Source organism: Microcaecilia unicolor, chromosome 4 (genome assembly GCF_901765095.1).
Source record: "Microcaecilia unicolor chromosome 4, aMicUni1.1, whole genome shotgun sequence".
NCBI lineage: Eukaryota > Metazoa > Chordata > Amphibia > Gymnophiona > Siphonopidae > Microcaecilia > Microcaecilia unicolor.
In genome coordinates, this window is record NC_044034.1 from 262,182,449 (window position 1) to 262,208,574 (window position 26,126).

A 26,126-nucleotide genomic window follows, 5' to 3' on the forward strand; every position below is an offset into this window, starting at 1 on the left:
ACTGTTTGTTTTGTCGCTTCCTTTAATCCAGCACAGACACTGATGGTGAAATGCTTTGGTTCTTCCATATGTTTTGTGTTTGTGAGTTCTCTTAATTTCTGTATTAATTTAAGTGTGTGCAGTGTCTGTTTCTATGAGACCTATTGGGCTCATTTTTGAAAGAGAAAGACGTCCATCTTTCGACATAAATCGGAAGATTATTATTATTATTATTTATCGCATTTGTACCCCACATTTTCCCACCTTTTTGCAGGCTCAGTGTGGCTTACAGAGTGTTAATGTAATGTAGTCATTACATGATCTTACATGATGGACGTCCTTCTCCCAGAGACGTCAAAATCAGTATAATCGAAACCCGATTTTGTACGTCTCCAACTGCAGTCCATCGCAAGGACCTCCAAATTTCAAGGGGGCGTGTCGGAGGCGTAGCGGAGGCGGGACTTGGGCGTGCCTAACACTTGGACATCTTTGACCCATAATCGAAAAAAACAAGGACGTCCCTGACGAACACATGGACGTTTTCACCCAGACGTGGTTTTTTTTTTTTTTTTTTAACGAATAAGGCACAAAAAGGTGCCCAAAATGACCAGATGACCACCGGAGAGAATCTGGGATGACCTCCCATTACTCCCCCAGTGGTCACTAACCCCCTTCCACCCTCAAAAAAACATCTTTAAAAATATGTCGTGACAGCCCCTATGCCAGCCTCAGATGTCATACTCAGGTCCGTGACAGCGCATGCAGGTCCCAGGAGCAGTTTTAGTGGATACTGCAGTGCATTTCAGACATGCCCATACCCCCCCTCCCCCTACCTGTTACATTTGTGGAGGAAACAGCGAGCTCTCCAAAACCCACCACAAACCTATTGTACCCATATATAGGTGCCCCCCTTCACCCGTAAAGGCTATGGTAGTGGTGTACAGTTGTGGGTGGTGGGTTTGGGGTGGGGGCTCAGCACACAAGGAAGCTATGTACCTGGGAGCAATTTATGAAGTCCACTGCAGTGCCCAGTTGGTCTCCTGGCATGTCAGGGGGACCAGTGCATTGCAAATGCTGGCTCTTCCCACGACCAAATGGCTTGCATTTGGATGTTTTTGACATGAATGTCTTTGGTTTCGAAAATCGCCGAAAGTCAAAGACGTCCATGTCTAGCGACGTCCAAATGTAAGGATTTGGATGTCTCTGACGGTATTTTCGAAACGAAAGATGGACGTCCATCTTTTTTTCGAAAATACGGGTTTCCCCACCCCTGGATTTGGACATTTTGCAAAGGTGTCCAAATCGCAACTTGGACATTTCTTTCGAAAATGCCTCTCCACATGAGTGTGTTTGCTATTGCTACAATAATAATGATCCATTGGATTTGTTTCCCATGATTGAAGTTGCTAAGCACGTAAGGTATGCATCACAAAGTTTAAGTTTGATATACTGCAAATATATTAGAAATCTAAGCAGCTTACAAGGCAAATCAAAAGTAAAGGGAAGGGGGGCAAAACATCTTGTTAAAGACATGACACCAAATGCTGTAGACAAGGGACTTGCACAGAAAGAAGCACAGGGAAGGAGAGAGAAATTAACAAGGGAAGGAAGAGAGGAGAGAAAAGGACTGGTATAACAAAGGACACTCCTCATCTTTCATAATTAATGCCTCAAGGAGCCAACAAAATATAGAGACAAGAATCCATGGAGGTCAGTTTTGGGTCGCTGATGGAAAGGCCTGGGTGAAAAAGGTCTTCTACTGGGATTTGAATTTATCCAGGGATGCTTCAAGTCTGATTATATAGGGGAAGGAATTCCAGAACGTAGGAGCGACTACCCTGAAACAGGATGCCCTGCTAGTGTCAAGGTATATTTGGTGGAAAGAAGAGAAAATCAGTAGGTGTTGGTGGAATAAAAGGCTCCTGGACAGGGAATATGGGATGAGGAGTGAAGCTAAAAACTGGGGAGACCCGAGAACTGTATCTGGTGGCATAGGGCTAGGATTTTATATGGTATTCTTTTGGCTATTGGGAACCAGTGTTCAGCTATGTAAAAGGGGAGAAACAGGAGGACGGTGTAGTCAACCAGATCAAACACTGCTGACGTATCAGGAGAGAGTAGGATAACATCTGTACCTCCATCAAATATTTGTCTAATATAATTGAGCAATAAGGAATAGGAATATTAACTTTTAAGTAAACTTAATTCTTCAGAACAGGTACAATAGTATGGCATTAAGTATTTCCAATGTGTCCTTGTAAGACTACTTAATCAAACAGCTGGAGAAGATCTTTTCTTCTTAGAGACGATTTCTTACCAAACGTTTTTTTCTTTGCATTGTGTGACAGCATGACAGGTATAAGCAGAAAATAACTTTTGCATGAGAGCTGACATTAGAAGCAGATGATTTCAAGATGAAATTAAAAATGTATTTCAACACATAAGAACTACAGGGTTCTTCCAATAAGGACTTCTGATCAATCACAACTTTCTTACAGGGACAACAGGTTTTGTTGTATACACATTTGTATCTGTTCCTAAAAGTGTAAAATTTGAAGTTACTTAGAAATAGGGAGAGCAGTTTTCAAAAGCCATTTATGTGGGTAAATTGAAAATTACTTTTACCACCAAAAACATGAGGATTAACCAATGGGGAACAAATAGGTAGGCTTGGAGACAGTATTGTTTCAGGGAAGGTAATAGCGTGGATTTTGCATTTTCAAAACTGCATGCCTTTTGAAGGCAAAAGGCACACAGAGAAAAGAACCAGGTGCCTTCTGCAGTTATTTTCTCCCTAGGCAATTTTCAAACAGAAAGAATTCTTATACTTCTTCCTTTGAGAGCTGGTGCAATAACAGTGAACAAAAATACCTATTGATTTTGCAACTGCATGGACTGTTTTGAAAATTGTCCCCAGAATCTTTGAAAGCTACTTTTTATTAGAATATGAGGCTCTTCTACTAGAATGCATTAAATTTGGGGATTAGTGTGATATAACATTGAATTTTAATGTGTTGCAAAACCAAAACTAATGTTGCATCAAGAAAAGGTGCGCCCATAATTTTTTATTGCTGCTCGTGTATTAACATTTGGGTTGACACACTGTACGTGCGCCAGTTTAACATGGGGGCATTTACTGCCTCCTATTTAGGGGGTGCTAAGTGCTCCCACATTAACAGTATGTTAGCCAGTTAGCTGCAAGTATAATGTGCTAGCAGGCTAATGCTTCCACATCCACTCTCCACCCATGCCATGCCCCTGAATGAAAAAGAAAATTTGATAACACGTGATTGAACACTAGGAACAGTCTGTTTCCTTGTGTTAATCAGGCTTTAAGTGCTTAACACCCTTTAGTAGAAGGGCTCCCATTTTAATACATTTGAATTAGCAGCTGCATGCTTGCTGACCTTTGTTTTAAAAAATATTAGCTACATACATGAAGCATTCTTTAGTATGCTAAAATATTAATGGGCGACAATTTTGCATGTCCAACAAAAGTTGAACAGTCAAAGTTTTTAATTTATCAAAGTAAAAAAATCATTTAGCGCTTGTTTTTCCTGATGTGATGATTTCATAACTGAGATCTTTAGCGGGATTAATTTTCTATATGCCCAAATACGTGACTTCAGTAAGACACCCACCAGTCACGCATCTAGTTTCTTTGATGCTAAGATGTGATAAGACATCCAAGGATGAAAAAGAGAATTAGGGCAAGGAATCCAAGATGTACTTTATATCCACATAACACCAAGTAAATTGGAATAGTGCTGTGTTAGTCCTTGTCAGAATCCCATGTAGGCATCACATTTGCAAAAAAAAAAAAGATATTGAAAAAATAATTGAATGGAAAAGGGAAATGGGACTTGATATACCGCCTTTCTGTGGTTTTTGCAACTACATTCAAAGCGGTTTACATAGTATATTCAGGTACTTATTTGTACCAGGAGCAATGGAGGGTTAAGTGACTTGCCCAGAGTCACAAGGAGCTGCAGTGGGAATCGAACTCAGCTCCCCAGGATCAAAGTCCACTGCACTAACCACTAGGAAAGGACAGAGAAATAGAATAAAAATCTAATAAATAAGAAATCTAATAATTAAGAAATAAGGCAAAAAACGAAACAACTGAGACAAGAGACAGAGTAATGTTTTGAAAACTAACTGATCATGAAAAAGAAGTTGGTGGCACATTTTGAGGTATGAGTTTTTGAGGTGAAGAATCCAAATCATTAGATGCATTCTCAGAAGTTCATATTGTAATGGAATGCCTAGCTTATAACGTGCTACCTGCCTCTGGCATTTTTGCTGTCGACGACTAACACAGCTTACCTTTTTGGAAGTTTTCATTTTACTAATATGTAAGGGGGTGATTAGAAGTAACTTAGCGGAGAGGAGGACAGAGTTGGAATAGGCACAGGAGTAAATATTAATATAAAGAATCAATACTATAGAAATTTCAATGTAAAAAAATAGATACAGAGCTCCATGTTTGAAATTTGGCAGTACAGTAGGTGGCACTGTAATTAAATATTACCGGATCTTGAAGACATTAAAGAAGTGAAATTAAGTCTGGCTGGGTTATCACTGTCCCTTTTTTGGGTTTTCTGGGATAAATCTACGTATTAATATTTTTGAAATGTGTTCCAGCAGATACATTTTACTAGTAGGGATTTGCCTCAGATTTACTGGGGATCAGCTTTACTGCTGTTTTGGGGAAGATTAAAAACAGTGGTGCCTATTTAAATCACTTATCTAGGTGATTGCACTAACTTGCCTGGATAGCTATTCATGTAGCGGCACTGAATATTGATGATACCCAGGTAGCTTCCGGTGGCTGCCAAATGCCTGGATATTCCACCCTGGTATTCAGGTATGGCCCGGTACTGAACATCTGAATATAGAAAAACCTGCACTGGTCAGCATTTTAAAAAGAAAATGCTGACTTCTGCAGGTTTAATTTTATCCCTAATGTTTTTGAGTGTGGAGGCTTGATAGTATTTTATAGTTCATAAAATAACCTTTTCTTCTAACAAAAAAATTAAAAACATTGAAATTGACCTTTGCTGTTTTAATTTTCAGAATGCTCAGTATTAGTATTGAGTCGTAGACACATATAAAATTATATCTAGCCATATGAAGAGTGGTATGTTGGGAAGTCTTACTAGTTCAGAGGAGTACAAATATGATCCTCCAAGGGTACAAAAAAATCTGGCTTTAGCCAAGTTCTGCTAGGTAGCCTGATTATTCATGGTTGATGTCCTGAAAATCACACAAGATTATGCCCTTCAAGGATCCAGGCTGTGCACATATGTTAGCTAGGAGCGGTGTTGCTTATGACTGTTTTCTTTTTATAGTCCTTTTCAGCTCCCCTAAGAAAAGTTTAAGGGCTACTTCAATCTGTCTATCTTGGAGGCATGATAACATCTGTGAAAATTCATTGATAGTGTCTGTACTTGCAAGGGAGGTAGAGCTAGAGCATTGCATCTAACTTAGTGAATATTACTTTGATTTAATACGATCTTTTTTAGTAGGGTCAAAGTTTCAAAATACATAGTTTCCACTTCTTTGTTCATATATTTCAGCTGATTACTTGGCACAAGCATTTGACTCACTATGCATGGACTTGAAGATGGATGAAGGAAAGGCTTTGTTTTTGGAGTACCAGGCTGTGACAGTCATTTTAAATCATTTAAAGATGTCAAGTAAAGGACTTCTTTCCAGTGTCATAGATGTATTGCTGCAGATGACAGTAGAATCATGTAAGTGCACCCTATATATGCTCTGGGGGGCAGGGAGTTGGGGTGGCAAACAAGGAAACATTGTCATCTTAAATGTATCGGAGTCCTTTTTCTTTGTAACCAGCTTTGATAGAACCTTTATGGTAAAGCTGCTTCAGCTTAGTAAGTACCAGAAGCTTTCTGAGTCGCTCTACCGTATATGTGTGCCACTTTCCACCTGCCACTATCAAGTGGGACCACCTCAGTCTTCATCTTTCTGCAGAGCCAATAGGATGTGCATCACCAGGTATCACCTTGATGTGCTCTTATCTGATACTTTTTTCCAGCAGCTATTTTCCCACTTGAGATGTCTTGGGGAAAAAATAACTTTCAGCAACTTTAAAAAGTGCACCTAGTGCATCAGAGCCGTATCCAATGCCTTGGCAGAAATGCTGAGTTGTGCTTTATAATCACACAAGTGTTTCTTGAACGAGGTGATGGCTCAAAGTGGGGCACTCCCTCAATAGATCTTTATGCCCATTCCTTAAAACAAAAAGGTACCTCAGTTCTGTTCCAGGATAAAGACACAGGGGAAAGTAGCTTTGGATGCTTTCCACTTGGATAGGAGGCGGAAGGTCTTCTGTACATGTATCATCCGATATCTCTCAGCGAGAACTCTGCTAAAAATCAGATACAACTGGGGAACCATGATTCTCATCACCCCACATTGTCCGTTGCAAGTATGGTTCCTTTTTCTTCTGGCGCTTTCCATATGAAGACCCATAAAATTAGGAAATTTTATATCACTGATCACAGAAACTCAAAGTACTCTCTTGCATCCCAGCATCAAGTCTCGCACCTCACAGCTTAGATTTGAGATGGTTACTATGGCTTCTCTGAACTTGCCTGACTGTGTGTCACAAGTATTACTGGCTGCCAATCCCCCCCTCCTCAAGAAAAAAAACTAAAAGGTCTTGCAAATTTGTGGAGGAGGTTTGCCATCTGGTGTGATGGAAAACCCTATATCCTTTTTCCTGGCCCACAGAAAAACTGCATAGCGTCTACATTTGTCAGACTGTGGTATAAAAACCAACTCAGCTGATGAAAGTTCCCTTTGAGCCACTTGATACCTTTGAATTGAAGTACCTGATCTGACAGCATCTTAATTTTGGTGGCAGTGACTTAGTATGTAGAGTGAGTGAGATCCAGACTCACCAGACTGATCCAAATTACAATAAATCCTTCAACAACAAGGTGGTTCTGCACACTCATCCTAAGTTCTTTCATAAAGTAGTATGAGATTGCCGTCAACCAGTCTATTATCCTGCCAACATATTTTTCCCAGACCTCACACCCACAAAGGTGAAAGTGCACAGCACAGACTGGATTGTAAGAAAGCCTTAGCCTTCTATTTACAACAGACTAAAGTCCTTAGAAATTCCGCCCAATATTTTGTTTCTTTTGACCAAAATAGGATAGGAGCTACTATCAACAAACATACTTAGTCTAGTTGGCTGGCAGTCTGCATTTCCTTATGCTCACACAGGCTTGTCTCTTGAAGGTCATGTCAGAGCTATGGCAATGTCAGTAGCTCACTTGAGATTTGCCTCCATGGAGGAAATTTGCACATAGTCTGCTGTTCATACATTTAAAAAAGGACTCCTGATACAGCACAGGTTTAAGACAATAAGTCCTCAAGAATCTCTTTGAAGATTGGAATCCAACACCTAACCCCCCCCCCCCCCTCCCCTCAGGCCTGTATCTTTTCTGTTTCAGGCTGCCCCTCTCCCAATAAAAAAAAAAAAAAGAAGACACAAAAATGGCTAGGTGCCACAAAAATATATTGGTGTTTGCTTATTGCAGTGCCTTGTTATGTTTTATCCCTTTTTTCTGTTGAAGTCAACCTGTAGTTAGGAAGTCCCACGCTGTGAAGACTTGCCATCCCGCTTGTCCTCAGGTAAAACTAATTTACTTACCTGCATCAGGTGTTCTCCATGAATAGCAAGGTAAAAGGCCTCAGATAAGTAAGACACTACAAACGTCTATAGAAATGGGGGGGGGGGGGGGGGGAGGAGTGACATCTGGAAAGTTGTGTAATACTGATTTCCATGGGATGGCAAATAAGGTTCTGGATCTAATGGCTGATTTAGTGGTGGTCACAGAGATGTGGTTCACAGAGCACCATGACTGGGATTTAGTTACAAAGGGCTATAATCTATTCAGCAAGGACAGGGTAGGTAGGAAGAAAGGGAGGAGGAGTGTATGTTGAAAATAATATTAAAGCAATAGAATTGCAGGACTTATGGGATAAGAAGGAGGCATTGTGGGTTAATCTGGAAAGAAGGAATAGAACACGGGTTTTCTTGGTGTGATATACAGGGTTCCTTCACAGACAGAAGAAGTAGACAGATTTAATTGAAGGCATTCATAATATATCTATGAAAGAAGAGCTACTAATAGGTGATTGCTCTTTCAGGATTATTCAGCGAGGGTGTCTACACTTATTTAACTACCTTATGATTACCACTGTAGAGTTCCCAGGTTCAGAGTCACATACATTTCCTTTTACAGTTGAGACTGTGGCCTATGTGGATTAAAGTAATCGGTGAGATTATGCTGGGGTAAAAGACCAAAAAGTTAATGGGAAAACCCACCACCACCCCTGCACGCTTATGGCTCGTTGCCAGTCACATGGGTTGGCTCATCTATATAATATTCATATTCAAGATGGCACAGAGTGGATGGGAATGAATTCTGGGATTTTGTACTAGAAACCAATTCCCTGAGGCATGGAGCAACATGCAGTGATGATAAAACTAAGATATCAGCAACTGGTACAGATGATTTCAGACTGTGCTCTCAAAATTGAACTGTAATCCATAATCTGCACTGGTTATTTGTTGTTGATTTATCTTATAGGGTGATGGCATGCCATTTGTGTTGAATGTGTGAGTTTATCTCAGGCAACACAAGACTGATATAGCCTGTCTGCAAGAAACTAATGATATAAATTGTCTGAAATTAAGAGAGGGCTATGTTTTTATGCTTCCTCCAGGGCCAAGAAAGCAGGTGTTGCTATATTAATAAGAATCTGGCTTTTCAGCTGAGGGAGCAGGTTTTGATTGTAAGAAGAACCTTCCAGGTTTCTCAAACCAATTCTTGGGGAACCCCAAGCCAGTCTGGTTTTCATGTTATCCACAATGAATATGCATGAGATATATTTGCATGCACTGCCTATACTGTATCTCATGCATATTCATTGTGAATGTCTTCTAAACCACACTGGCTTGGGGTTCCCCAAGGACTGGGTTGAAAAACTCTGCTCCAGAGCATTGGAGTCACTCTAGTCTCTTTATATACTCCTAACACTGAGAAGCAAAAGGTTCTTCAGAATTCATACTCAGCATTTTACATCACACCTGAGAATTCAATAGTAATGGCATGAGATTTTAATGATATTTTTGGTCCTCAATTAGATTGTTCTATTACATCAACCAGGAGACACCCACAGTCAGATAGGGGACTACCTCATCTGTGCAATTTGTAACTAATTGATACCTGAATGGTCCTTGTCCCTTCAGAATTGGTTTATACATGGTACAATGTCATAAATTGATTATTTTTCTCTCCAAGGTCACTACCTCAGTGATAGGTCCTCTTTAAGTCTCAGACCACACTTTCATCTCATTTGAGTTAAGGGATATAGGATGCCACCAAGAAGAGTGGTCAGATGGCAATTCCAAACTCATCTCTACAGAGATGAGACCTTCACAAATCTCTAATTACTAACTGAAATTACTTTTGTGTCACTAGTAAGGAACATGCCGACTCCCCAGCCTTCTTTTGGGAGATTGTTGATGTAGCACAGAGGTGTGAAATTATTGCTCGTGTCTCTAGGCATAAGAAGAAATAGGCTGCTAGCATTTTAACGTTGGAAACTCTAATGTAGAAGGCTAAGCAAATGTATTTTTCGGCCCCAACGAAACCAACAAGAATGCTTTGTAGTTGTCCAGGTTGCTTAATTCATGAAAAGACTGAGAGGTATTCTTATTATAAATATATGGGCTGTACTGCTTTGGCAATAAACTAAATACATTTTAGTTCAATCCTTTTAAGACGTGGTTGAGTCTTAAATACATTTCAGCTTTTAAAACTACAGATAGTACAACAATGAATCATCCAGGTACTCTGGCAAAGGTGTTTTTAGATTTTTATCAGGCTTTATACACCATGAGGCTCAGAAGAAATTATTCTAGTTCTTGAATCTATGCCACTACTAAGATTGTTAAAACAAGAAGAGGAATATTTAAATGAACCGATATTGGGCGAAGTGAACCAATGGGCTGAGCTATAAAGCATTCAAAGCTGCACCAGGTCTGGATGGACTTATTAGGGAGTTTTTTGTTTTAGAATTTTGCAATTGCAGTTAGTGGGCCTTTTAGAGGCCTATTAATATCAGGTTATTCAGGTGGGTTGTTTTAGGAAATATTCAAATATAAATGTGATTCCTAAACTGGGTAGGGATCCTTTGCTTCCTGAGTCTTATAGACCCATCTGTGACCTCACCTTGAGTATTGTGTTCAATTCAGGCTGCCGTATCTCAAAAAAGATATAGTGGACTTAGGAAAGGTTCAAAGAAGAGCAACCAAAATTATAAAGGGGATGGAACTCCTCTCATATGAGGAAAGGCTAAAAAGTTTAGGGGTCTCAGCTTGGAAAGAGATGGCTGAGGGAGATATGATTGAGGTCTACAAAATCCTGAGTGGTGTAGAATGAGTAGAAGTGAATCGATTTTCTTATTCTTTCAAAAAGTACGAAGACTAGGGGACACTAAATGAAATTACATGGAAATACTTTTAAAACATATAGGAGGAAATATTTTTCTACTCAAAGAATAGTTATGCTCTGGAACTCATTGCCAGAGGATGTGGTAATATTGGTTAGCGTATCTGGGTTTGAAAAAAGGTTTGGACAAGTTCCTGGAGGAAAAGTCCATAGTCTGCTATGGAGATAGACATGAGGAATTTTGCTGCTTACCCTGGGATTGGTAGCATGGAATGTTGCTACTGTTTTGGTTTCTGTCAGGTACTTAAACACTAACAGCATAGCTTATATTCCAATCTGGATTGGCCACTATTGGAAGCAGGATACTAGGCTAGATGGACCATTTTATTTTTATTATGATTTTTAAATAATAGAAAAGGTATGAAGCAAAGCAACAAACAGTAAAGGAAAAAAAAATTATCATATAGAAAACAAGTAAACAATCCACCTTTGAGCTACAAAGTCCAAGCCCAGAACATGAAGTGAGAGATGTTGTTAAGGAAATAATACATCAGTGTTATAACTAAAAATAAAGTATGGCAATTCTTATGTTCTTATCTTGCTGTTGAATGTGAATATTAAATTTTTTGCATGGATCCTGGTGGAAAGATTGGCTGGTATAATGCCACGCCTGTTGGTGAAGGAGCAGGTAGGCTATGTTAAAGGTAGTCAGGCTGTCATTAATGTATGCAAGTTGATATCAGTGATAGAATGGTGTCTCCAGCATGGCATCCCTGCATTAGCTAATAGCTTTGTGGGAAAATTTTTTGATCGTGTAGTGGTCCTTCCTTTTCCTGCTTTAGAAACATTTAGATTTACAGGTTATTTTTTCACTGTGATCAAGGCATTATATGCTGACCCAGTGGTATCAGTTCCAGTGAATAGCCTATCCTCTAATGCTTTCCTTAGTGTAGAGCTAATATCAAGGCTGACCACCCCCTATTGCCGTTGCTCTTTTTTTTTTTATTAAGACGTTTACAAGTTAATTCAAGTATACATTCTTGATACAGAAAAGATAACTATTGCTATTCAAAAAGCAACATTTAAAGAAATATAAACTTTCAGAAAGCGGGGAAGAGAACCAACTGAAAATAACAAGCCAAATGTAAAGCGGAGATAAGGAGGGCAAAAAAGGACTTTGAAAAAAAGTTAGCGTTAGAAGCGAAAATACATAGTAAAATTTTTTTAGATACATTAAAAGCAGGAAGCCGGCTAAAGAATCGGTTGGGCCGTTGGACGAAAATGGTGTTAAAGGGGCAATCAGGGAAGACAAAGCCGTAGCGGAGAAATTAAATGAATTCTTTACTTCAGTCTTCACCACTGAGGATTTGGGTGGGACACCGGTGCCTGAAAGGGTATTTGAAGCGGGCGAGTCAGAGAAACTAAATGAATTCTCTGTAAACTTGGAGGATGTAATGGGTCAGTTCTACAAACTGAAGAGTAGTAAATCACCTGGACCGGGTGGTATTCATCCCAGAGTATTAATAGAACTGAAAAATGAACTTGTAGAGCTACTGTTAGTAATATGCAATCTATCCCTAAAATCAGGTGTGGTACCAGAAGATTGGAGGGTAGCCAATGTTACGCCGATTTTTAAAAAAAGGTTCCAGAAGAGATCCGGGAAATTATAGACCGGTGAGTCTGACGTCGGTATCGGGCAAAATGGTAGAGGCTATTATTAAGAATAAATTACAGCTTTTGGCTTCCTTTCTGGACTCATTTAAGACCATGAATCTCTCTAGCTACGTTTTGTTCATTGTTAGCTTATTTCTCCCGACCATTGCTTGATGTTAGTTCATAGTTTCTTGTTTGGTAGAAGGGGCGGGCTCCAGCTCTCCTTTCCACTCCCATGATCTCTTGTTCTTATATGGCTGCTTGCAGCTTTTCTCTTTCTTGTTCGGTTCTCAGGAGTTTATTTCTGTTTGTATTTTGTTTAATTCGGTTTTGTTTTTATTCTGCAATTTCCATGGCAATACCTGTGATTACCAGTCTTTTCAGCGTTTGGGGTTTTATTTTCCTTCAAGGTGCTATGGATGGATTACTTAGTTTCCATATGCTCACCCATGATTGTAACTTCACTCCTGTTTCTTATGTCTCTTTTCCTTACACTGAATATGTGGATGTTTCTTGCAGTGCTGTTAGAGTTTCTTTTTTACCTGATGTGTCCTTTCCCTTTCATAATGTGCTTTCCATGGTGCCTTTTTTTAGAAGGTGGGGCTCTTGTGGGTACCATTTCCTGTGACAATCCATGTTGTTTTGTTCAGTTGCTTTTTCTCTCCTGCAGTATGTATTCACAATGGTACTTTTGTTAGTCCCTGGGTTTGCTAGCAGGTTGCACTTCCATTGGTACCATTTGTCACACCATTGTTACCTCTGCCTTGTCATAATGAGTTCTTCTTGTCCTACCTGCAGTTTTCTCCGTTGCTGCTCTGGTTTTCATGCTCTCTACCACAACACTTGCACTCCTACGTTTTCTAAATGAAAATAATTTCTCTTAATGTGCAAGGATTGAATAACCCTATAAAACGTAAGAAGGTATTGCTGTATTTTTGGAGACTGCAGGTGGACATTATACTAGTTCAAGAGACTCATCTCCTGGCCTCTGATGTGGTTGGATTCCAGGATCAGTTCTATTCTCTTGTTGCTGCTTCCTCTGCTGCACTTAAAAAGAATGGGGTTGCAATTTTAGAGCATAAGTCACTACCATGTTCCATTATAAAGCAATGCTCTGATACTGAGGGTAGATGGATATTGGTGCACTTACAATTGCAAGATTCTCAGTTGTTAATAGGAAACTTGTATGCACCAAACTCCGACTCTCCTATGTTTTTTCACAATATAATCTCTGAGATTGGTTCGTTTGGGTCCGACCGTATCCTCCTTGGTGGCAATTTCAATCAAGTGCAAGATCCTATTCTGGATAGGAAATCCAACTGTCTCTCTAGGATGGCGAAAGCTCTCTATAGGATCCAGGACCTTAAGACAACTCTGGGCCTAGTTGATCCTTGGCGTGTTTTCCATCCCACAGAGCTGGGTTTCACTTTCTACTCTCCTCCTCATGGCAGTTTTTAATAGATCGACTACTTTTTAATCTCCACAAATTTATTACCTCGTGTGTAACTCTGAGATACTTAGTAGAGTCCTCTCCGATCACTTGCCAGTATCTCTTCAGTTGGCTGATATTTTACAAGTTCAGAGTAAATCGTCTTGGAGATTTCAATCCATGCTGTTGCAGGATGATATCTTTATTCAATTTATAAAATTCAAAATGGAAGACTTTTTCCATTTCAATATTCTAGAGGAACATAAAGCTCTCCTGTGGTGGGATGCCTTTAAGGCTACTATTAGAGGCCACATAATTAGTTATTCAGCCATGGCCAATCGTAGGTGTAGAACGGACTTATTGGCTAAAACTGCCAAACTTAAGCTGTTGGAAACTCAGTTCCTTGTAGATAATGACCCGGCTACTCTTTTGAATTTGCAGAAATTAAAATATGATTTAAATACCACTCAAAGGAGGCGCTGGACCTCATTCATGCTCATAAATCAACATTGTATGCTGAGAGTACTGAAAACTAAAAGAAGTAGGAATAGGATCTCACAAATTGTTGACTCCACGGAGGTCATACATGTCAAAGATGATGCCATTGCCCAGCAATTCCAATTGTACTACAACAAATTATATGATTCTGAAGTTCAACTTTCCACGGGGTCCTTTGGGGAGTTTGGGAACCATCTTGATAGGCCTCTTATAGATGCCTCTCAAAACCATGCTTTAGAGCAACCCTTCTCCCATAAGGAGATCCTGGACGCCGTTCATTCTCTTTCTACAGGTAAATCGCCTGGAAATGATGGTTTCGCTGTAGAATTTTATCAAATGTTTGTGGATGTTCTGGCGCCCAAGCTGCAAGTTCTCTACAACTCTCTCCTATTACATGAGGGTCAAACTGGCTCCTTCCGTCAATCAACGATTGTTGTTGTACCCAAACTAGACATAGATCCATCCAAAGTTGAGAATTGTAGACCTATTTCTCTGATTAATATAGACAATAAAAGTTATGCAAAACTTTTGGCTCTCCGCCTCCAACATATTGTTCCGGATATCATTCATAGAGATCAAAATGGGTTTACGATAGCTAGATTAGCTAGTGATAATTCTAGACTTTTTTGGAATGTTCTAGTGCATGTTGAGGGCTCACATGAACCTTTTATAGTGGTTTCACTTGACGCCGAGAAAGCCTTTGATAGAATTGAATGGGCTTTCTTGTTCCATACTTTGGCTCGGTTTAATTTCAGCCCATCCTTCATTAAAATGGTAAAAGTTTTGTATACTAATCCGATAGCTTCGATCTCTGTGAATGGCAATAATTCTCAATTTTTTCCCCTCAGAAGAGGCACTAAACAAGGCTGTCCATTGTCCCCTCTCCTTTTCAATATTGCCTTGGAGCCTCTGGCTATAGCTATTAAAGCTCGCTCGAATATTTCTGGCGTGTCTGTCAGAGGGGAGATGTTTAAACTTTCCATCTACGCTGATGATATTTTGCTGTACACCACACCCAACTCTCTTCCCAGTATATTGGAAGTAATCAATTCTTTTTCCTCTCTGGTTATAAAATAAACTGGTCTAAATCAGCCATAATGCCGCTTAATTCCTTAGTGCATCGATATCAGATATCTCCATACCCTTTCTCCTGGGAGCCGAATAAACTTAAGTATTTAGGAGTATGGTATTCAGAATCAGTTGATCAAAGTCTGTCCCTTATTAAGGACCAAATCTTAACCTTAGCTACTTCGATTCTAAATTTATAGTCTCCGTTATATTTAACTTGGTGGGGGAGGGTAGAGGCTATCAAGATGGTTCTAGCCTCAAAGTTGAATTACATTTTCAGTATGACCCCCCTCTCCTTTCCAAATTCACTTTATAATAAGCTTGATTCCCTCTTAAGTTTCTATGGAGGCACAAGCCTCCCCGCATTACGCTCAAGAAACTTAAGTTCCTGATTTTAAGAACTATCACAAGACCTTTCGACTTACCCAGTCTTTAATGTGGTTCAATAGGGAATTCACTCATCTCACGCCTCGGTGGCAGATTTTTGAGGCAGCCCTGGTGCACCCTTGCCCTTTATCTCTTCTCCCGTATGCAGATCTGTATCCATATACAAAGCACATTCGGCTGCTGAAAGCCTCTGCCTCTGATATTCGTACATTTAGAACTGGTCTTGGAATTAGCACTGTCTCGTTGGAAGATGTCTCTCTCTGGTACAACTCTAGTTTTCCAACTGGTCTCCTGCAGTCTCACACAGCGGAATGGCAAGGTGGGGGTATATGGCAGTTATCACAATTATATCTTGCTGGTACTCTGTTGTCACCTGATGCTCTGTATTGTATAATGTTTCTTTAATAGATTCTAGCACATGGAAGGACATATCCGCATATATTTTAACCTTTCAGGTCTCCAATTCACTTAAAATAAAATCTGAAGGAGTTATTGTTTTTTGTCACACCATTACATCAGGTGGAAAGAAGGCATCTCTACTATATAAAAAACTTCAGGATTTATATGCTGATACGGTCGCTCCATTAAGGATATCATGGGAAGCGGAATTCGGTTTGGATGCATCAGAATTTGATTGGTACACTTTTTGGGTTAACTCCATGCGTCCCACTAAGTCAGCGGCGATATCCCAACCCTCATATTTCGTATTCCACAAGGCCTATTGGACTCCTGCTCGTGTGGCAAGAATCACTAAGAGTGTCAACTTTACCTGCTGGTCTTGTCAGGAAAGGGATGGATCATTGGCACATATGGTTTTCCACTGTAAAAACATCAGAGCTTACTGGCAACTTATTTGGACAAAAATGTGTCTTATCTTTAATTTGCCGGAGTCTACAGCGCTCTCTTATGAGGTTGTGATCCTAATAGCCTCTTGTCCTAATATCTCCCTTCCGGAGTCCGATAAGAAGTTGCACTGCATTTAATTGTCTCCAATTGGAAAAATAATGTGTACCTAAATTATAATTAATGGTGGAGTTATGTCTGTGTGATCAGGAAATATGAAACCATTTTGGCCCATAGGCGTCGACGTATTAAGTCTGTTTTGAAGACCTGGGCTCGTTTAGATCTCTTTTGTAAGGAGCCCCATAGCGCTAGTTGATCTTGTGTATCCATTCTATTTGTCTCCAGGTATTGCCATGGAACTCTGCTCTTCTTTTGTGTTTATTTGCAGGGGGGGGGGGTGTTTTTGTTTGATTTTATGTTTGCATTTGTATTATCTGTATGAAAAAAACCTTTAATAAAAACATATAAAAAAAAAAAAAGAATAAAATTACAGAGCACATACAAAAACATGGGCTGATGAGACCAAGTCAACACGGATTTAGTGAAGGGAATTCTTGCCTCACCAATCTACTGCATTTTTTTGAGGGGATGAACAAACGTGGACAATGGGGAGCCGGTGGATATTGTGTATCTGGATTTTCAAAAGGCGTTTGACAAAGTGCCTCATGAAAGACTCCAGAGGAAGCTGGAGAGTCATGGGATCGGAGGTAGGGTATTACTCTGGATTAAGAACTGGTTGAAAGATAGGAAGCAGAGAGTAGGATTGAATGGTCAGTATTCTCAATGGAGAAGGGTAGTTAGTGGGGTCCCGCAGGGGTCTGTGCTGGGACCGCTGCTTTTTAACATATTTATAAATGACCTAGAAATGGGAGTAACTAGTGAGGTAATTAAATTCGCAGATGACACAAAATTATTCAGGGTCGTCAAGTCGCAAGAGGAGTGTGAAAGATTACAGGAAGACCTCGCGAGACTGGGGGATTGTGCGTACAAGTGGCAGATGAAGTTCAATGTTGACAAGTGCAAAGTGATGCATGTGGGTAAGAGGAACCCGAATTACAGCTATGTCATGCAAGGTTCCGCATTAGGAGTCACAGACCTAGAAAGGGATCTGGCAGTTATCGTGGATAAGACGTTTAAGACTTCTGCTCAGTGTGCTTCAGCGGCTAAGAAAGCACACAGAATGTTGGGTATTATTAGGAAAGGGATGGAAAACAAACACGAGGATGTTATAATGCCGTTGTATCGCTCTATGGTGCGACCGCACCTCGAGTATTATGTCCAATTCTGGTCGCCGCTTCTCAAAAAAGATATAAAGGAATTGGAGAAGGTGCAGAGAAGGGCGACGAAAATGATAAAAGGGATGGAACGACTTCCCTATGAGGAAAGGCTGAGAAGGTTAGGGCTCTTCAGCTTGGAGAAAAGGCGGCTGAGAGGTGATATGATAGAAGGTTACAAGATAATGAGCGGAGTAGAGCGGACAGATGTGAAGCGTTTGTTTGCACTTTCAAACAACAATAGAACCAGGGGACACAAGATGAAGCTAGAATATGGTAGATTTAAAACAAACAGGAGAAAGTTTTTCTTTACTCAGCATATAGTTGGACTCTGGAAGTCGTTGGCGGAAAATGTAGTGACAGCAGCTGACCGTACGGAGTTTAAGGGGGGGGGGGTTGGACAGATTCCTGAGAGAAAAGTCCATTGAACATTATTAAAAATTATTTTGAGGGGGGGGAACAGGATGCTGTGCTCGATGGACCATTGGTCTTTTCCCAGTATGGCAGGTGTAACAAAAGCACAAGGATTATAGTAAAGACTTGACCACTGTATACAGTGGAGGGTCTAGCTTTTTGTATTATTTTTAGCTTTAGGAGCTAGATTTTACCGAAGGGAAAACTAAGAATTGGATTTTATATGACAGTGAGAGGTATTGAGATCCATTATGATTAAAATGCGAAAAGTAAATTAATTTATTTGTTTAAGACATATCCCACATTATCCCAAACAAGTTTGAGTTCAATGTGGCTTGCAATAAATAGTATGGGATACATAACAAAGAATAATGCATAAGAAAGTAATTTGTTGTAAAAATCCAGTTTTACAATATAGTATCATAAACATACTGGGATAGCTATTGATGTTTAGCATTTAGAACATCTATTATGAATGAGAAATTATACATGAAGCAAAGAGAAGGTTGATGGTAAATAGAGTAATAACCAATTCAGGTAATTATTAGTTAAGGAATCTACCACCCTTTCTGTGAAAATGTACTTCCTGAGTCAGCCCCCTGCAACCTCAGTTCATATCCTCTAGTTCTACCACTTTCCCATCTCTGGAAAAGATTTGTTTGTAGATCAGTACCTTTCAAATATTGAATGTCTGTATCATGTCACCCTTATCTCTCCTTTCTCTAGGGTAAACATCATCAGGTCAAATTAAGATACAAGGTGAGAGCAAGAGATCCAATGTAAAAATCATAAATATCAAAACAGGAGTAAGCAGGTAGCCAAATAAGTTGGAGCACAGAGGTTCCCAAGCTTTTTAGTTGTGTGAACTCCTTATTAACCTTCAAATGTTCAGGGACACCCAGTTGTTCTCAACTTTTTTATTTTTCAGTCCTGACACACCTGACAGTTGATCCTCACATATGTGACACACTGCACACATGAATCTCATGGAACTTTTGAGCTGTCACAATATAGCAGTTCTTATGAATTAAATATAAACATACTCTGCATCCATAAATCCCCTCTTTTCCCCCAACAACATGTGCAGATCAAAACTAGGACATTTTTCCATTGAAGTCACCATTCAGAAAAAAAATATGATTTTCATATTATCTGAGCAACAACAACATAAATCTCTCCATTACCAAGCACATTCTCAAATAATACAAAACGTTTTAAAAAAATCCTAATTCAACATACGTGTAATAAACATATCGTACAACAGTAGCACTAATGCTATGAGTCAGACAGCAAGAGCCCTACCTATCAATAGGCAGTACCACAAATATTACGCTGGGCTCTCGAACACCAATAGTTCTACTACTGGTAAAACAGAACAGGTACAATATATAACTTTGATTGTGAGCCCATTAAGGACACTGCAAAGTACTTGTGATAGAAATTGTAAACCATATAGTCTCCTCAGGGATCAGTTGCTGTATATCCAATACAATGAAGAGATTAGTTAAGTCTGAACTTCATGGAGTCACTCTGATAGAGTACTGCAAAAAAAAGAACTGATACCAAGAGGTTTAAGAATAGTGAAGAAACCTAAGCTATTCTTAGATAAAACAGACTTTTTACAGAAATGGGCAAGTATTTTGAACAAATGCTCGTGAGATTTGATGATTCTAATAATCAATAAAACCAAAGAAGTTTCAGCAGTAATTTAAAATGTTTGAATATATGAGTCTTTTTAATTTAGAACTTTTCCAATGGATCACTAATTTTGTAATATTCTTTTTACTTATATAGGATAAATATAAAGCTGAGCTAGTTACAAAGATATTTTTTCCGGCCCTCTTTTCTTTCATCTTATTTTTCTGTAGTGGTTCCTTAATCACTTATTCTGTACAGACAATGAACAATTATTCTGCAGTAATGTTTGTTTTGTGTTAAAATCCTTTAATAACTGGTATCTTTTAGTCTCTAAATATTTTTATAGTGTGGTTTGTGCAGTGTCTCTAGTTGAAGACGTGTATTAAATGTAGCTTTTATAAACAGAAAATTTAAAAGGCCTAGCCTATTTAGTACCCCATCTAGCAGTTGTTAAGAGATTTAATCATTTTTCAGCCAAGATTGCTGTTAAATCATGAAGCTCAGTCCACTTTCAAACAGACTTTGACCTATTTCTGTGATTCATTGCTATCTTCTCTTTTGTTAGCTTTATTCCTGCTGAGAGGTTTGGAGCTGGAGGAAGCAGGAAGAGACTTGTAGGCCGATACTCAGAACTCCCGCAGTAAGCCAACAGCACAGAAACCTAGCTCACCAATGCTCAAAGGAAATGATATTCAAATTATATACACATTGTAAAAGCGAAAGCAAGGGGGGGACATGCTTTCCTGTGCACATATGCCTGGCAAACCCGAAAATGAAACACACATTGGTGTCTCTGTTTTACACCTTAAATATAAGTATTTCAATTTTTTAAACCTTGGAACGCTTATATTTAAATGCAGGAAACAGGCGCCAATGTGTGCTTTCACTTTTGGGTTTGCTCTGACTCGCACACATTCATTTCTCACTATCAGTGCTTAAGGACTTCCACAGGCTTCCTTCTGCTTCCAAATCATATGAAAGCCAGCAGAGTTTTAAAAAAGAATTATGAGAAATCCTCTCTTCAAACACCCTAATGCCTGCGCTGAGCTGGTGATATTTTTTTTGTGATAAGGCGGCTTTGTTTTGTGCGCTGTTCTCTGAGCATTGGGAAGGAAGGAGAAAATGACCTCATTAACATCTGTTTGAGTGTATTAGCACGCTATTTGTGCTAATCTTTGGTGCGCTTGTGTCCTGCACTAGAGCCTCTGAGCATTCTGTACTCACTAATGTGAGTACTAGTTCAATGCTAATCGCCTCTAGCGCCCACGTTTGGTTCTGAGCATTGGCCCATTAGAGCACTAAGTTGGGTGTGGCCATGTTTTTATGGTAACCCATGGTCAAGTACTTTAGAGGTCATGTGCTATAATGAATTTAATACAGAACATGTCATCTGCTTTGTTGATGTTAGGAGAGAGGAACAAGTTAGAAAGTGCTTAAAGGCACTAATATGATTCAGACTCTAATGCTTATCTACAATTGTGGGAAGCTTTATATAATATGGTACATTTAGGGCTTGGGTGTTCCAGTAGGCAGAGTGGAAGAACATCCTTAATTGCCTGAAATACATTATTTGAATGTTTTGCTCAATTACATTATGACAATTGACTAAACTTCTCCATTCTGCAATTACATACATTTAATAGAAAATGATTTAAATAAATACAGCTTTGCTTTTATTTCATAATGCTTTTTAAGTTCATGTATGTCCCTGTCTTTTTATGTTAGAAAATACTCACAAAGCACTTGTGACAAAGAATCCTGAAAATCAGAGGTGGCGCATGCATACGTTACATGATAAATTCTGTGATTCCCATGCAATTTTACACAAACTTCTGCAGGGTTATATTTTATTTATTTCTGTGGTGCCCTCAATCAGGATATCAACACCTTTTATAAATTGAAAACCAAGACTGAGATAACCTTGCACTGTATGTTCTAAAATGTTTTCTTCTCTTTTGTCTACAGGGAAGAAATAGCCCACAGAGTTTAAACAGCAAGCATACTGAGTACATTTTCAAGGCCATTTCATTAAAGTTTTATTTAATTTTATATTAATTATCTGGATTTCTTATAGGTTGCAATACCTTTTATTGGACCAGCATCAGAATTTAAAAAGTTTTAAAAATGTTCCTGGAAGTGGGAGGATTTGATATAGGCTTCCTGGATGGCTGCCTGTTTTAGGCTCCTGTCTTCTCTCCTGGAAACAAGATTAAGGGGCTCATTTTCAAAACAAAAAATGTCCGAAAAAGTCATAAGGTGGCAGAAGAACATTTTTCTCTCTCAAAAACATCAAGTTCCGATTTTTGACACCCCAGTTTAGATGTTTTGCTCCACAGTTTGTCCAGATTTCAAGGGGGGCATGTGTTGGATGGGGACATTGGGCGGCACCAAAAGAAAAGACATTTTTGTCTGCAATAATGGAACAAAATGAAAACATCTAGGGCCAAAATTAAGATTTTTTTTTTGCTAGACCTGTTTCAATCACGACTGAGTGATCAAAAGGATGCCCAAGTGACCACTGGAGAAATTAAGGTTTATGGTTTATTTGTGCTTGATATACTGCCATACTTGATAGATCACAGCGGTTTAAAAAAATTAAAAATACAGAGATAATGCGAAAGGAAATACAAATCATGACAGGAAGAATACACATTCATTATCAGACTCGTACATACCTAAGAGTAAACAAGGGGAAATGCAAGGAAAGGGAGAAAGGAACAAACCACAAAGGGCACCAGGGAACAGCCAAGCAAACCTAATGTAAAGAAAATGCTGTTTAAAGAGCCAAGTCTTCAATAAAAGTTTTGAAAGATTTTTCTGCTCGAATAGGAAGGGGAACGGAATTCCACAGAGAAGGGAAAGCAAAATAGAAAGCACGGAGCGTAGTGGATTCAAGTTGTGTATTTCTAGGACTGGGGAGAACGAACCGAAAGGGATACCCATCTTAAAAGCCTTGAAAGTCAAACTGAGGAGCTTGAAAATAAAATGGATGCCAGTGTTACTTTGCAATAAGGAGTAACGTGATTGAACCTTCGGGCATGACAGAGAAGACGGATAGCAGTGTTTGGAGTGACTGTAGGTGCTTATGGTTAGAGCAACTACTTCACAAATAGACAATGCAATAATCTAATCTTGTGACCAAAAGGGATGGAATAAGTGAATGAAAAGAGGTATGATCAAAATACTTCCTGATCAGAGTTGACGCAGAATTAAAAAACCTGATTTACAAAGACAAGAGGTTCTGAGGGGTAAAAGAAAGACATGAGTTGAGTGTGATACCAAAATAATGGAGAGACAGGAGTGCCAAAAAGATTTAAAGAAAAAGATGGAATGGAAAGATCACCTGTGAACTAGCAAGCATTAGTTTCTGAGGGTTATAACTAGTCTATATGCAGAGAGCCAAGTGGAGACTTTGTCCTAACATTCTGCCAAGGTCCAGTGTTGAGGAAAGAAGGATTGTAGGAAAAATTAGAAGGATGCCCTCAGCATAAAAAGTGAAAAGAAATCCCAGTGAACTGAATAGCCATAGTTAATGGGGGTCAAGAAAAGATGAGTGGAGGAGTGCCTATTTTTTAGGGTGGTGGACTTTGGTCCTGGGGAACTGAGGAACTGAGTTTGATTCCCACTTCAGGCACAGGCAGCTCCTTGTGACTCTGGGCAAGTCACTTAACCCTCCATTGCCCCATGTAAGTCGCATTGAGCCTGCCATGAGTGGGAAAGCGCGGGGTACAAATGTAACAAAAAAAAGAGCAGGGGTGACTGGTCAGATCTCTGAGGACCCATCCCCTACTCCCCCAGTGATCACTGACTCCCTCCCAGCCCCTTAAGATGTGACAGTACATACTAGGCTCTATGACAGATTAAGATATGATGATTATTCTTATTAGAGCACCAAGCAAGTCCCAGGGAGTAGCCTAGTGGTTCAGTGCAGTGAAGAGAAGGGGACCTAAGCCCATATACCCACTCTAACTAATACATGTGGTTGGAGCGGTGAGAGCCCTCCAAAAACACTAAATACCTACTGTATCTACATATAGGTGACACCTGAAAACTTGATGGCTATTGTAGTTGTGTACAGTAGGTTCTTCTCTGTTCCTGGAGGGCTCTCCATACAATGTAAGAGGGTTATGGTAAGATGTGTACCTGGAACCTTTTAATGTGAAGTCCACTGCAGTGCCCCCTAGACTGCCCCCACTGCTCTGCTGGGATGTCTGTGGTGGTCATTCTACTGAGAATGATGACCCCCAGACAATCCCAGTGGCTGGTTTGTGGCATAAAAAGCTGTAAGAGCTATCCATAACCATCTAAACTTCAGAAAATCACTAAAAACCACCTCTTCAAAAAGGCATACCCCACTGATCCAACGTAAATCCCCACATCCAGCAACACAGCACAACCAATGATCGTACTGACTTAATATACAATCCTCATTCCCTTCTACCTTCATGGTGCCTGACACACACCTACCTCATCTGACCACAATGCAACCTTGTATTTGTTATCAACCCGACTGGCGAACGCCTTTACGGAATTATGTAAGCCACATTGAGCCTCCAAATTACAACCAAAAAACAGCGGATAATTTGTATGAATTGTAAGATAGTGATTATAATGGAGAGGGAGAGGACCTCAGACCAGTGATATCTTTAATCAATCAGATTGCATAGATAATATCACCATAATATAATAACTGGTCCCTCTACCAACCTCCTCCCTGGGTGTTCACTCATATACTTCTAGTGCATATATGTATATATAAAATAGCCATAGTGCAAAACATTATTGCAAAGCACAGCTACTTAGCTTGCTGCGGCTCAAACAAGGGCCTCCCAAACGTCCCGTTTCGCCAACTGGGGCTTCGTCAGGGAAAGCGCCCCGCAACACCAAACTATGCAAAATCCCAGCTAGCCGTCAATACAGCAAGACGTGTGTGCACCATGGTGTGCACCATTATGGTGATTATATCTATGCAATCTGATTGATTAAAGATATAACCGGTCTGAGGTCCCTCTCCATTACTAATTCACTATCTTACAATTCATACAAATTATCCGCTGTTTTTTGGTTGTAATTTTCTATAATTGAGCGGAGTTGTTCCCACTGGTTTGTGTTACCAGGGTACATATGTAACAAATAAATATTTCTCTTGAAAAAAGGCGATTTTCGAGCTAAAAAGGTAAGACTTTTTCAGGTTCAAAAACTGCTTCTAGCAAAACATCCAAAATCAGACTTAGATGTTTTATCGAAAATGCCCCTTCACATCTCACATCATTGATGAATCCGAAAATGCCCCTTCACATCTCACATCATTGATGATCCGAAGTGTTTGTCCATACACAATTTGAGATGTTACTCCTTCCTGATGGCTCAGAAACAGAAATCAGCGGATATTAAGGAGGCTTTGAAGCAATTTCACAGGACTGGATCTGAGGACCCCATGCGGCAGGCTCACTGCTTAGCTCCTTAATGTAGGCATGGGCGGTGGAATTGCGCAGTGGCTCAGAGGAAGAAGAAGGAGACCTGAATGATGTTGAAAATAGGGGATACCGGAACACTTGCATTTCCGCGGTGTTTCTGAGAATACAACCAGGAAAATGTCAGGGAGGTGATATGGACCTTAGTGAATCAGCACCTGATATTTGATGGACCCCCGGGTGCATAGGGCTTCCGTTCAGCTTCAGCACCTGACTCCGGGACTTCATAGTATGTTTCACCTGGTATTCCGACAAGGAGCTGATACTGCAGAAGGCACATACTTCCTCCTCTCTTCAATTTCAGCATGCACCAGATTCAGTATATCAAGATTTGTCTGTATTTACCTGGCTAAAAGAAGGGAAATTAAACCTGTTCTGGAATTACTGTGGAAGGAACAGAACAAATACCACTGGATTTGCTTTTAGCTTCCCATTACAAAGCTCTGCATGGAAAGTGTTAAGGGAGGCTGGCCTAGTTTCTGAACCATCAGGGACTAAAACTACCTTTTCTTCCTCTGCGATGAACAGACGCTGGGTCCATCCCCCCAGTAAGGGAAAGAAATTACAGCACAACTCTGATAATGATCAGACTTGAGAGTGGTCCACTAGGAACTTTGTTTTTCCTCTTTTTACTGCTCTGTCTTTTTTTTTTGTAATATATGCTAAAAGGGAGGGTGTGTGTTGATTTTTCCCTCTGAGGGTATCCCTCCTCTTGTTCATTTTATATCTCCCTAAAAGAAGACTTCCTTTTCAGGTAAATAGAAGCTGGCATGGTTATTATTTTTCCCTTTTTTGCCCTCTACTTAGCTTTATGTGAGGGAGGTATTGAAGGAGAGTGTACTGTTCATCCTTGTGCTTATGAGATTTTATGATACGTATCAGTTTAACCTGGGAGGGAGGTTGGGATCTCTGAAAGGGGACGGCAGACTTCCTTTCTTTAGATCTTTTCCTTTATCCCTTTGGACCTGGT

At 39.7% G+C, this 26,126-nt stretch overlaps 1 protein-coding gene across 4 annotated transcripts in view; it reads left to right on the forward strand.

The window, feature by feature from the left end:
- The window catches only part of CCDC138 (coiled-coil domain containing 138), a 152,036-nt gene that overhangs the window by 115,096 nt on the left and 10,814 nt on the right, over positions 1–26,126 (forward strand). For 3 of the 4 annotated variants that reach the window (XM_030201476.1, XM_030201474.1, XM_030201473.1), the window contains exon 13: positions 5,559–5,735. In XM_030201476.1, coding sequence (XP_030057336.1) covers positions 5,559–5,735 — 177 coding nt within the window. Of the gene's footprint in view, positions 1–5,558; positions 5,736–18,770; positions 18,804–26,126 lie in introns of all 4 variants that reach the window. The other variant, XM_030201475.1, reaches the window with a different exon arrangement.